The sequence below is a fragment of the Cyprinodon tularosa genome, unplaced genomic scaffold (genome assembly GCF_016077235.1).
Source record: "Cyprinodon tularosa strain WSP-4 unplaced genomic scaffold, ASM1607723v1 ctg729, whole genome shotgun sequence".
In the NCBI taxonomy this organism is placed as follows: Eukaryota; Metazoa; Chordata; class Actinopteri; order Cyprinodontiformes; family Cyprinodontidae; genus Cyprinodon; species Cyprinodon tularosa.
In genome coordinates this window covers 267,454-279,546 of record NW_024039484.1, presented here as the reverse complement: position 1 = coordinate 279,546, position 12,093 = coordinate 267,454, and the positions used below count along the sequence as shown (strand labels likewise).

Here is a 12,093-nt window from a genome sequence, read left to right as displayed (position 1 = left end):
AGACATGCAAGTGTGACAAATGAGCAAAACTAAATGAAATCTGTATTGGGATGAATACTTTTGAACAGCACTTCCAATAGTTAACAGCAGCATATTTAAATCTATGATAGAGCTTAACAGTTAGAACTGATATTGTGGTTGTTTTTTCTGCATGATATTTCCTAAATTTCCAACTATAAACTCACTGCTCTTTTTATTGTTCTAGTGATATTAACTTTGGTTTCCAGCACCTGATAGGAATCTTTGCATGATAGAAGAATTTCTATGCTCCAACACCACTGATGCATCATGGTCACTTCTCAAGGTGCCCTTTCTGTCCCAGCACGTTTGTATTGAATGTTGCTCACAGTCTTTTCTCTGTTCTATTTTAATTGGTTTAGATATTTCCATTTTCTAAGTAATTCTCCTTCCAGGATGGGGAGACGTGTTTAATTGGTCAGCCAAGACATTTGGAGAAGAAGTGTTCCCGACTGGAGCTGGATGTGGAAGAGGGTTCACGTAGGCTGGCGATGGCCCACACTGAGATTCGGCGTTTGAAAGATGAGCTGGAGTCTGCTCACTGTACCCAGAAAACATATGGTAAAACATATCAGTTAGTGATTGCTACTTACTGATTACTTGTTTGTTTTGTTATTACTGCAAAACAACAATGACAGAACTTTTTTTTAAACCATACGTTTATTTACTGAAAGCGAAAAAAGGTTCTGTGCATTTCTTTTTACATTCTATATGTTGTTAATGCGCTGTTCACAGTATTTTTGGTAGGTTCCCGACTTCTGGGAAGGTTTATTGCTTGCACTCTGTTCGTGGAGCTTATCACACTTGTATGTCAATTCATTACAAGTGGCTTTATTACCCTTTACAGACTGGTAGATGTGCCCCTCTGGCACTTAGACATTGAGGGTTCTGGGTGGTTGATTGGGGGGGTGTGCTGAAACCAGCTACCTTCCGGCGCTGCCAGGTCCTCGGTCCTAGGATTATTGGATGTGAGTGTTAAGTGTTAATGTGCGTACGTTGTCTTTTTTTTTTTTTTTTGAAGAGTCTGTATGTTGTGGGGTTACTAGGGTGGGAAGGCGTGATTGAAACTGTGTTTTTATTTTTTTCTTCTTATTTATTTATTTATTTTTACTTGGGTCTGAACTGCTCCCTCTACCAAGAAAATCTCAAGTCTCCGCTAAGTGTGGAGCCCATTCCCCCCTGTCCTGCCCCTCTCCGCTGGTTGGTGCTTTGGTCCGCTGGGGCATTGGTGGTGCTCGGTGTTTGGGGACGGATGCCCGGGCTGGTGTTGGATTATTCCTGGCGGCTGCTTTGCGGGGCCTGGGTCCCCGGGGCCCATGGCCGTTTACACTTAGGGGTGGCTGGCTGCCGGCAGAGCTTGTGGGCTCGTCCCCGCAACCCCTGGCGGCTCCGGCATGGGGGGCAGCTGGGGGACTTCCTCGGGGGCCGTCTCCCCTCTTTCCTTGGTTGGGGGGTGGACTTCCTGGGTTGGCCACTTTTGGGCCAACGTTTTATCATTGTCTCTCTTTTATCTCCTCTTTCATTCATCTTTTCTTTTTCCTGGTTTTCCTTTCCTGTTTTACTTTCCCATCGTAGTGTCCATATAATCTGTAATCAAGCGGAACACTATGGCAAAAGCCATACTGCTCCGCTTGTGAAAGCAAAATCAGTTGGCCTCTTTTTGGCATCAAGACAATTATTCTTATTGCCACATCTCCAGAGGACACTATTGATGCAGCACTGTCAGTACACATCTATGTGGGTGGCTAGTGGCATTGCTCTTCCCAGAAATATGTTTCTTCAGTTAATAAATGATTTCATAAGAAGGTAATTGCTTTTTCCACAAAGGGCCACATGGACCCAAATGCGGACAAAAACTTGAGGTGGTTACTTGAATGTTTTAATGGGAAAAGTTTAACAGAAGCAAAAATCCAACACTATAAATCCACACAAAAAAAAAAAATGCTCAAAACCAAGAATACTCACTACAAGGGGGCAAAGAAATTACGACAAACCAGCAAAGAGTGACGGAACAGAAGGAGATTATATAGGAGAGAGAAAAAAAAGACCAGGCTAATTAGCAGATTGGGAGCAGGTATGAACAGAAGCAAGAAGGGAGCTAGGGAAAAGGAGTCTGACACAAGAGGGAAAACAGCAAACTAGTATCAAAGCTTTGATAAAAGCAGTAGACTTTGTCGCTCACTGTTTAAAGAGGAGCTTTGTTAAAGTCTATTTCTGCTGTTTGTGTTTCAGAGCCCGAGCTGCAGGCAGCGACAGAACAGGTGGAGCAGCTCAGGCAGGAAGTAGAAAAACTTAAGCAACATGGTGAGATCGTCTTTCCAGTTGTTTTTGAATTAGTTACCTGAATTATCAGAATCAGAAACACTTTAATAATCCCAGAGGGAAATTACTTTTGTTATACACTCCAGTTACAGTTTTATATACAGTTTTCTGTATATATATATATATATATATATATATATATATATATATATATATATATATATATATATATATATGCATATGTAAAACTAAATCCAAGTAAAGTGATACGCGACGTGCAAAAATAGTGCATAAATGTCAATTACAGAGGGGGGGTGTCAGAATCACTTGAGGGAGGCGTTATAGAGATTGATGACCACAGGCAGAAATGATTTCCTGTGGCGCTCTGTGGTGCATCTGGGTAAGAGGAGTCTTTTGCTGAAGAAGCTCGTCTGCTGGAACACTGTGTCATGGAGAGGATGTGAGTCATTGTCTAAGATGGACTGAAACCTGGATAGCATCCTCCTCTCTGCCACGCACGTCAGAGTGTCCAGTTGCTCCCCCACAACATCACTGGCCCTCCTGATCAGTTTGTTCAGTCTGTTTTTGTCAGCGACCCTCAACCCACTGCCCCAGCATGTGACAGCAAAGAAAAGCGTGCTAGCAACAACTGACTCATAAAACATCCTCAGCATCGCCCCACAGATGTTAAAGGACTTCAGCCTCCTCAGGAAGAATAGTCGGCTTTGGCCTTTTTTGTAGACTGCCTCAGTGTTTCTAGTCCAGTCCAACTAGATGCGCAATTCTAAATATTGATAACAGAGTTCACTTATATAAGGTTCAACATGCTTTTGTGATTCAATCCAAAAGTTTGAAAAATATATATATTACTTTTTTACACACACACACACACACACACACACACACACACACACACACACACACACACACACACACACACACACACACACACACACACACATACACACACACACACACAAAAACATATTCACACATAAATTCCAGCTTGTAGGAAGAGGGAAGTGTCCATAGGCTGCACCTCATGTTCCCTCACTAGTTGGGTTCACATATATTTGTGCATCAATTCAAAATGGTATGGAGCCAGTGAGTCTGGCTGCAATGCTGAGATACAATGATCTGTAAGTACAGGACAATGGAAGCACTAGCAATCTAAGAAGACTGAAAGTACCCAGTTTAAACCCAACAGCCTGCCACTCTGGTTTCGTGAGCAAGACCCTTGGCTCCAGATTGGTCTGTCTTTCCCCCTGAGAGAGTTAAACCAGAGGTTTAGTTTCTTTGTAATGTACATTTACAGTGACAATAAAGATAGTTGTCCCATAAAGAATAGAAGATATGTGTTTGGCTCCATAAATCATGCTAATGAACTAAAGGCTGCCTCTAAAACAACCTGGCAAATGAGATCCAATCCTCCATAAAGCTTGTCAACACAAGGAAGGATAAAGTGTTCTTAAAACTTTTTGGTTGACGGCTGTGCTGACTTTGGACTCCTGCAGTGTCCAAAGTCATATGTTTGCTGATGATATTTAGCTTTTAGTGCAGGACAGCACCCAAACACTCTGTTGTGGTAATTTCTGCTTCTACCTTCAACAGAACCTGAAAGGTTTGATTGTTTCCTGACACACTCTCACACAGTCACACCTATTCTAAGGCCTTTTATATATTTTTTATTTTAACCAACATAGACAAAAAACACCTATCGTGTACACTTTGGAGTCTCCAACTCCAGGCCCTCGCACGCACCGGATACCCAGATGTCGTATCTGTCAAATACCCCTGCTGCGGCAGCTGCAAACCTTACTAACTCGAGAACAACACAGAGTCTCACACTCTAACGCATACAATACCCAGATGCCATATCCGTCAACAAGACTTGATCTCGTCAAATATTCTTGCGATTACAGCTGTAACTTAAATGGTCCTAGACCAACTTTTGATCAAAAGCTTCAGGCCTACCTTTGTCGTGTAGAATCAGTTCCTCTGGAGCCGTCACCAAGATGCCCAGGGCAGGGTTGGACCAAACTGGCCCCGTCCGGCGAAGGGAGGACGGCTGTCGACAGAGTCCCACACGGTCCTGGACAATTGGATCTTGACTCCCGGGTTTCGGCACCAAAAATGTTGTGTTCGTGAATAGTTTTTTTCTTAAGAAGAACTGAAATACAGACTTATTGATACTATTCCTGCAGGAAGGAGAGACAGTTGAACCCCAGACTCAAACACACTGTCTCCCACTGGACCTCCTCTGCAGAGCGTTTATTAACAGAACATGACACATGGTTACAAACAGAGTATTGTTCTAACAGAACAATTGATCAGTTCATGAAGACAGAATGCTCCATCAGAATGACAAGGCAGGATGGTCTCCTGACTGGATCATGAGACAGGAGTGGAGCATCCCCTTGCACAAATGTTTCATAAGCACACATTAATATTATAATCATCATTGAATAAACCCAACACCCAGCTGTGGGAAGATCTGAACACCTGTGCCACCAAAATAATAAATAAAATATAAACCGTTAACTTAACCTCTTACATGGACTATGTATTGTTCAAAATACTTAAATCCCTAAAGTATCTAGAACTTAAAAGCTTTTTCATCCATGCATTTTAATTCAGTATATTTGAGAATATTTGCGACAACTTTCTGCTTTGTTGGACAGATGAGTAACTTATATTGCACTTTTTAGGAGCCCAAAAGTATGAGAAAACAGTTGAGAACCAATCAGATAACCATGGATGTGACTGAAAAAAAAAGGCATTTAAAACAGAAAGCCAGCAATTAAAATATTAGTTTTATAAGCAGCTTACTGAGTCATAATTAAGTGCATCAATAAAACATCACACCACTATGGTTGCAGTGTTGACTGTAATGGTTACAGAAAAAGTACTGTTGCATTATGAGCCTGTGATTGCTTCGGCCTCTTTGTAGACAGGAGAGTATTAAGTTTTACCACAATGATTTACACAGGGAATAAGGAAAGAGATAATGGAGCAGCTCAAGAATGAGGAACTTATTATCGAACACATAAAAAAGAAAAAGCCAAAACTCACAAAGAACACAGTAATAAAAAAATAAAATAAACACAATAACACTCAGGGTTGCAACAGAACCAGCAGCTTCTCTCGAATGACCTTTTATTTAGCTTTTCTTGATTTAGCTTTTCTTGTTTTTGGTCTAGAAATGGTCGAGCTGAGGAAGGCCAAAGAGCTTAATGACCGTTTGGACCTTGAGATCAGAGCCTTGAGAAACAGAGTCCGCTCCCTGGATGCAGAGAAAAACTCCCTGAAGAAGACGGTGAGATGCTTCCTCAGATAACATATTTTACATAAATTAGCAGTGGGCAAAATTACCTGTGTGCTCTCTGTGTTATATTCGTTTTTGAAAATGACCAGGCATCTTGTATTGCTCACACACTTTCATTCCAGACTCTTTTTCATAGGTCTCTTCACCCAGGTTTCACAAAGGTGTGCCAAACAGACCTCTTTTATGTTTTCACATAAAAGCTGAGTTCGCCAACTAGTGGACCTAAACATAATTCATTCATCACATCCTCCTTTAAGAATGTTACAAAAGAACCCTGTCAAAAAATAACTATATGCATTTTATGAGACTGATAAAGCACAATTAAAACATGAATCACAAGATTCAGACATTACAACGTGTTTTCTCTCTTTTTCTTTTTCAGTCTATCAGGTTTTTTTCACTGTGTAGCTCATAACTCTGAGCTGGTAAGCTGGGATTGTCTGAAGTGTTGGCATTCCAGTTTTCTGCTGGTATTCTTCATGTGCTCATATATAGCCACAACAGCCACTGTTACAAACATAACAATGACAAAAAAATTGGACTACGGTGTATTTCATGCATATAAACAGCTTCAAAACATATTTTTTAATTAACACTAAAAAGTAGAAAACGAATAACACGACTTTCAAATAAATCTTCCACAACTTAGAAGAATCGCTAGCTAGAAAGTCCATTCACTGCCAGGGTTGTCATATCTGTGTGTTTCCAGCCCAAAATCTGTTTGGAACCCTTCCACTTTAATAAAAAAGACAGCATAAACTCCTCTGAGCCATCTGTTAAAACTGTGAACCTATGAAGCAACTAATGCAGAATGCAGTGATGTGTTATTACAACAATAGTGAGTATCTGACTGCAGCATTACAGACAGTGCAGGATCAAATAAAGGGACTATAATAGGCAGACCTTATTTTCAAAGTAATTCATGGGTCATATATTAAACAGTCTATCAGGCTATTTTTTTATTAATTTTTAAATAATATTTATACGTTACTACAAGGTTCTACTAGATGCTATGTAATTATCATAATCGTATTTATTGCAACTGTCATTGTTGAGGCAGTGTTTATTACCAGTATATCACCAATAAATGTCAGCATTGCAGTGTAAACACATGAAATACGATAAATATTGTAAGCTATTGCATTTTGTAGAATATCTTTATTAAATGTTTTGATTTAATTGAATAGTCTAATAAGTAGTCAAATGTAAAAGTACTAAAATTGCAATAAGAGAAACTTTGCTGTAGTGGTATCAACAATAGAACTTACTTATGGGAGGTCAGAAAAGCCAATCTCAGTGTACAAATGGTGCTAGCTGACTCAGACTTGCAATATTATTCAGACATAGCAGCTACAACAGACTTAAACCAAGGCAACCTGAGTTTTTAAGCACATGGAGACCCATCCCTCCCTTTAGTTGCCCAAGTTTTTGTTTGGTGTGGGTTGTCTACTTGGTCACCTGAATCCATATAAACCTATTTTGTAATATCTCTGAATTGAGTTTCAATGCTGAAACTGTAGCCCTAAGACTCAGTTCAATGCTGGTTTCTCTATTTTGACAAAAGAAGGCTTCCCTTAGCCCTTTTTCAAACCATCTGTTTTCTGTTTATGAAACCTGAATGTTATTGTCATCAAAACTGCATCCTTTGTTTTTAGATGTAAAGTGTTCTGCTGAAATACACCTCAAGCTTCTGTCTTCCATTCGCTATTGCATTGAATCCATGCAGATGCACTGAGCATCATGTACAATGCCGTTCAGCTTTTGTCTGGGTTTTTGGCCTTTGGGTGAACCACTCTTTGTCTCAGGTGTTAGCTTTGAAATTCCCCAACAGGTTGTATCATGGAAAATTCCTCCTTAGTTTTTTCAGAAACTCCTGGAATGTGAGTGTTTTTATGTCCTTGTATCTTCTCCTCTTTGTTTAAGATCTGCAGTTTTTTTATGCCTGATTTGTTGGCTGACTTAACAAAGCCCCAGCTTTGGTTATGACATGCTTGAAGTGATTTCCTAACAACTTGTTTTCTTTCTATTTCTCTCCATTGGTTGCAATTTGCTCCTCCCTCTCAATTTCTTAAGACAGTGAAGACATTGATCCTTGTGTGCAGGTTTCTGGTTAACCTTGTGGTTGAAACTCCCATCCTCTTCAATGTGCAGACAAGATTTATGCATAGATGTTAAAAATGTCAGGTTCTCTCTAATTTAAACCTCCAACCCGTACAGAAGATCATTTACACGGGCATTAACATGGCTATGATTCATCTGTGCTGGATTTTTTTGTGGAGGTGTTTTAATTAAATATTAAAATTAAGATATGGGAGATGTTAAGGATAAGAAGAAAATAAAATAATTCAACTTTATTGTCGTTACACTGTCACAAGTACAAAGCAAGGAAATTCACCCTCTGCATTTAACCCTTCCCCTTGGGGAGCAATGGGCTAAGGGTTAAGGGTCTTGCTCAGGGACCAACAATGGCAGTCTGGGGGAGTGTGTTACCGAGGCGCAAGGCTCTAACCACTAGGCCTCCACTCCCCTATAAAAAAAAATAAGTGGGTCTTTCTTTACATAGCCCAGCAGCAGTGCTCAGTGACTAAACACTAAATATTGTTGTAACCCATGCAGTATCATGTCAAAATCGGATGCCTGTGGTTTCAGCTTCCAATCATCTACAATTTGGTCCTGGAACTTATTACAAAAAAATTACATAAGTATACTCATTGTAATTTATATACTGTAGCCTAAAGCAATGGCCTAGCCTTTACACAACAAACACTTCAACAACCCAGGAGAACAATAGGTGGGTCTTTGAAATGTAAAAGTTTGGAATGTGCCAAGAAAGATGGACCCCTATGCTGCTTGAAAACACCACAGTCCAACTACAGATTGCTGGGACCTTAGAGCTGGACTAAGACTCCTGGATAGATGTTGAGATGTCCTCAAGCCTGTTTTTTTAAAATCTAAATACCATTTGTCTATTTATGGAGATAGAAAGAGGTGGTTTTATTTTTTAATACAACCTCACAGTGACATGACATGATTTTCCTTGATGGCAAAATGTTTAATTTAGTTTTTCTATTTGTAATTAATAAAAAAAATCAAACATCATCTCTAAACTATCCATTAGTAGGTCAATTCAACCTCATATAGACAGTCCAAATATCTAAACATCTTTTGGAAAATTGTGGTCTTGAAGGCTAATTACACAGGTAAAACTGAACATCTTAAATTGGAAATTATTTGGAGCGTTGAGCTCAATTTTTTTGTCAATGATTGGCTGACATACATTTGTATGGAGCAATCCTCTACATCTCCTTGGAAACTGCTTGTCCTGTTATTGATATGATATAATATATTCTCTAATTGGGAAGTGAAAAATAAATGCTGTTGTCTGTTTTCAACAGGGTGGAGAAGCTGAGCTTACAGATAACGACAGATTGCGCAAATTGTGCAAGAACAAGTAACTGCAAAGACTGTCTATAGAAAATAAGGAGGGATGTTTAAGTAAATAAAAGCTGATGGAGAAGAGACTTCTAAACCTTATTTTACAGAAAAATGTTTGTGACAGCACAATCCCTGCCTCTTCATTTTTTTAGCGTAAGCAGTTTTCTGAATATTTATTATTTAATATTTCGTATACACTCCAGACATTTCAAGAGATTGACAAAAAAAATTTTTTTGAAATCTGAATTTTCATACAAAATATCAGATATCATCTTACCCTCAGGTTGAATATCTTTAAGAGATAAAGATGCAGTTAGAGTTGGCCTTGTGAAACCTTAATGGTTCTTACAGAGTTCAGATTTTTTTCTGAACTGTGAAGTTTAACTTATTTGAGAAAGAGGTCAAAAAGGAAATCTAGTAAAGTAAAGAAAAAAAGGAAAAAGGAAAGAATTTTAAACATGTCGAAATTAGACTGGCAAAAATGTTCAGCTGATAACAGCAAGTCTGAGCAGTGTACAGCAATAGACTCTTTTTTGTATCCTATTGAGCTTTTAACCACCATGTGTCGTGAAACACATTAGATTTGAAGATTTTGTCAGCCTTTTGCCAATTAAGCATTAAAGTAACAATCTAAGGTCCATAGGGAAGAAGGGACACTTAAAGGCCAGTGTTAGTAGCTGTAGTCATGCTAACTTATTGATTAAAGGAAGTATGTCTAGGCATAGGCACCATTAGTCTTCAAGCCTATACAGTCCCATTAAAAGCTGTTTAACCCTTGCAGATGTATTCTCTTGTTGCTCTTTCTGGTAGGTGCTGGCAACATCACCTAGCAAAATTTTATGTCAAACAAAGACAACCCAAGTAAAACTTTTAGATGTTAACCCAATTATTCTTGGCTGTGGTGTACCCTTCATCTATTGCTATGAAATATTCATCACAAACTGATGGTCAAACATTTGCTCTCTGTTAAAGACCCAGTCCGGAAGCTATAAAACAGCCACAGACCATAACACTACCATCATATTTGACAATAAATGTGTTTTTTCTAGATGTTAAAGGATTCAGGCCTCCAGGTTCTTAAATTGTCTTGTCCATCATCAAAACCCTTTATCATTTACAATAAACACAACTGGTATTATTGAATTTCCCAATCTCTTGTCTTTTTTAGCCCAGGAGAACCTATATTATTTGGGTTGATGAAATCTGCCAAGACGTAAAAATAATCTTTTCACATAATTCACCTTATGCAAAAGGTGCCAGAGATGAGTCAACAGGCATATAAGAAACCTAATTATAGTCTATTACCCTTATAAAAGCAATGCTTCAGCTTAGGAAAATTACCAAAGCAAAACCACAGGGGTAAACCTTATAGAGATATCTAGTTACAACTGGATTTTCTTGCAGAACAAGGGGTTGCAGACCTAACCCTTTCAGACAAGCTTTCTTCTCATGACTATCCAATTCATGCTGTCATCCTTTTGTTAAACTTGTCAAACTGACACTTTAATGAATTTCAGATGAGCGGTTATATGATCCATGCACCCTTCAATAATCTTATGGACCATTCTGGAAAACTACTAAGTCTATCTTTCTGTTGATGTTTTGTTTATGTGGTTTCACAGGAATGTCCTGGCTGTTTGAAAGCAAGGAATGCTTTGCTGTGTGATCAAGATGAGCATGAGAATTTACAGAGGGAGATCTGTGAAGCCCTTAATTGTGTTGATGAAGAGCGAAGGTAACAGTCCCTTACAGTTTTTTAAAACACAGCATTCAAAACATGCATTTTGGGAAATGTTGGGAAGTTGTTTTTTATTATGCCACAAAACCTAAAATCAAAACTCCAGCCCCCAGCAGCTGGTGTCCAACACAGCTGTTTTAAAGGTTTATATTACCTAAGTTCTTCAAAAACCCGGTAATAAACCTCCTTTGCTTCAGGTGGATCAAAAACAAGCATGCCACCACCTTTTAAGGGCTATTTTTAAACACGGCTTTCAGTGGTGGGAAGTAACAAACTAAATTTACTTGCTTGTTGTATTTAAATACCTTTTTTCAGTATTTTTACTTGGATATACCGATAATTTTCACTTTACTACATTTCAAAGTCAAATAGTGTACTTTTTACTCCACTACATTTTGAGGAAGCTGTTAGTTACCTGTTCGTTTTAGCTCATCTTAGCTTTGTAATCTCCAGTTGCCGTTCTTCTTTCTTGAAATCCAATTTCAACATGCGGCTAGCAGCCCTCAGGACTGAATCTGGACACCAGTGTCTTAGAGATTTTCATGACATTCCACAAATGTAAGGAACTGAGGGAAGATATTATTGGTAGTTTATACATTTTATTAAGGCGTTAGTTGTCGCCTTGTGGCCAATTTGTTCAGTAAGATGAGTTCTTACATCAGAGTTTCTGTTTCTCTGTGGTAATAGATTCAACCTATTCCATAGTGAAAGTGAGGAGAATCAAGACAATGGTAAACAAAGTCAAGTGTTTTTTTTTTTTTTTTACTTTTTCAACTTTGTTGGAATCCCTCAGCATCTTCACCAAGCCTTATGAGGCAATCACTGTGGAAATGCAGATCTTCACCAGCATACTCTGAAAATTATACAGAAATGGACTGATATTACAATATTTTATATGTATTTTTGAATACTTAAGTACTTTTAAATGCATGTACTTTTGAATACTTAATTAAACGAGTGCCAAAGAAATAATTGTATTCTTGTCAATAACTTTTCTAATTGCAGCTTTTTTCCGTGTGAATCTCTCCTGGTGATGCCAGAGCCTATGTTTTCAAGGGGTTGAATGGCCCTGGAAGGGTCTCCCAAGGCAAAATGTCTCTTGGTCACAGGTCATACAAAGAGCAATTCAAGATGCCCTAAAGCTTGGATTAGCCTGTGCTAATCAGATTCTACCCCCAGGAAACCTTCTCTCAGATTCCGAGGAAGACGGGGGGACATGGATTCTGAGTGGATTATGTTGTCTATCTATATTATGTCTGTGACTCCCCGTTGCTCTGGCAGTGAGGTCTGCGGTGCTTGTCGTGAAAACAATCCC

At 38.8% G+C, this 12,093-nt stretch overlaps 1 protein-coding gene across 7 annotated transcripts in view; it reads left to right on the top strand.

Moving 5' to 3' along the window:
• Positions 1-12,093, top strand: part of si:dkey-264d12.5 (coiled-coil domain-containing protein 30) — a 50,113-nt gene that overhangs the window by 24,176 nt on the left and 13,844 nt on the right. For 6 of the 7 annotated variants that reach the window (XM_038269376.1, XM_038269375.1, XM_038269374.1 and 3 more), the window contains 4 exons: positions 414-579; positions 2,251-2,322; positions 5,481-5,596; positions 10,663-10,775. In XM_038269376.1, coding sequence (XP_038125304.1) covers positions 414-579; positions 2,251-2,322; positions 5,481-5,596; positions 10,663-10,775 — 467 coding nt within the window. The remainder of the gene's footprint in view (positions 1-413; positions 580-2,250; positions 2,323-5,480; positions 5,597-10,662; positions 10,776-12,093) is intronic. The other variant, XM_038269377.1, reaches the window with a different exon arrangement.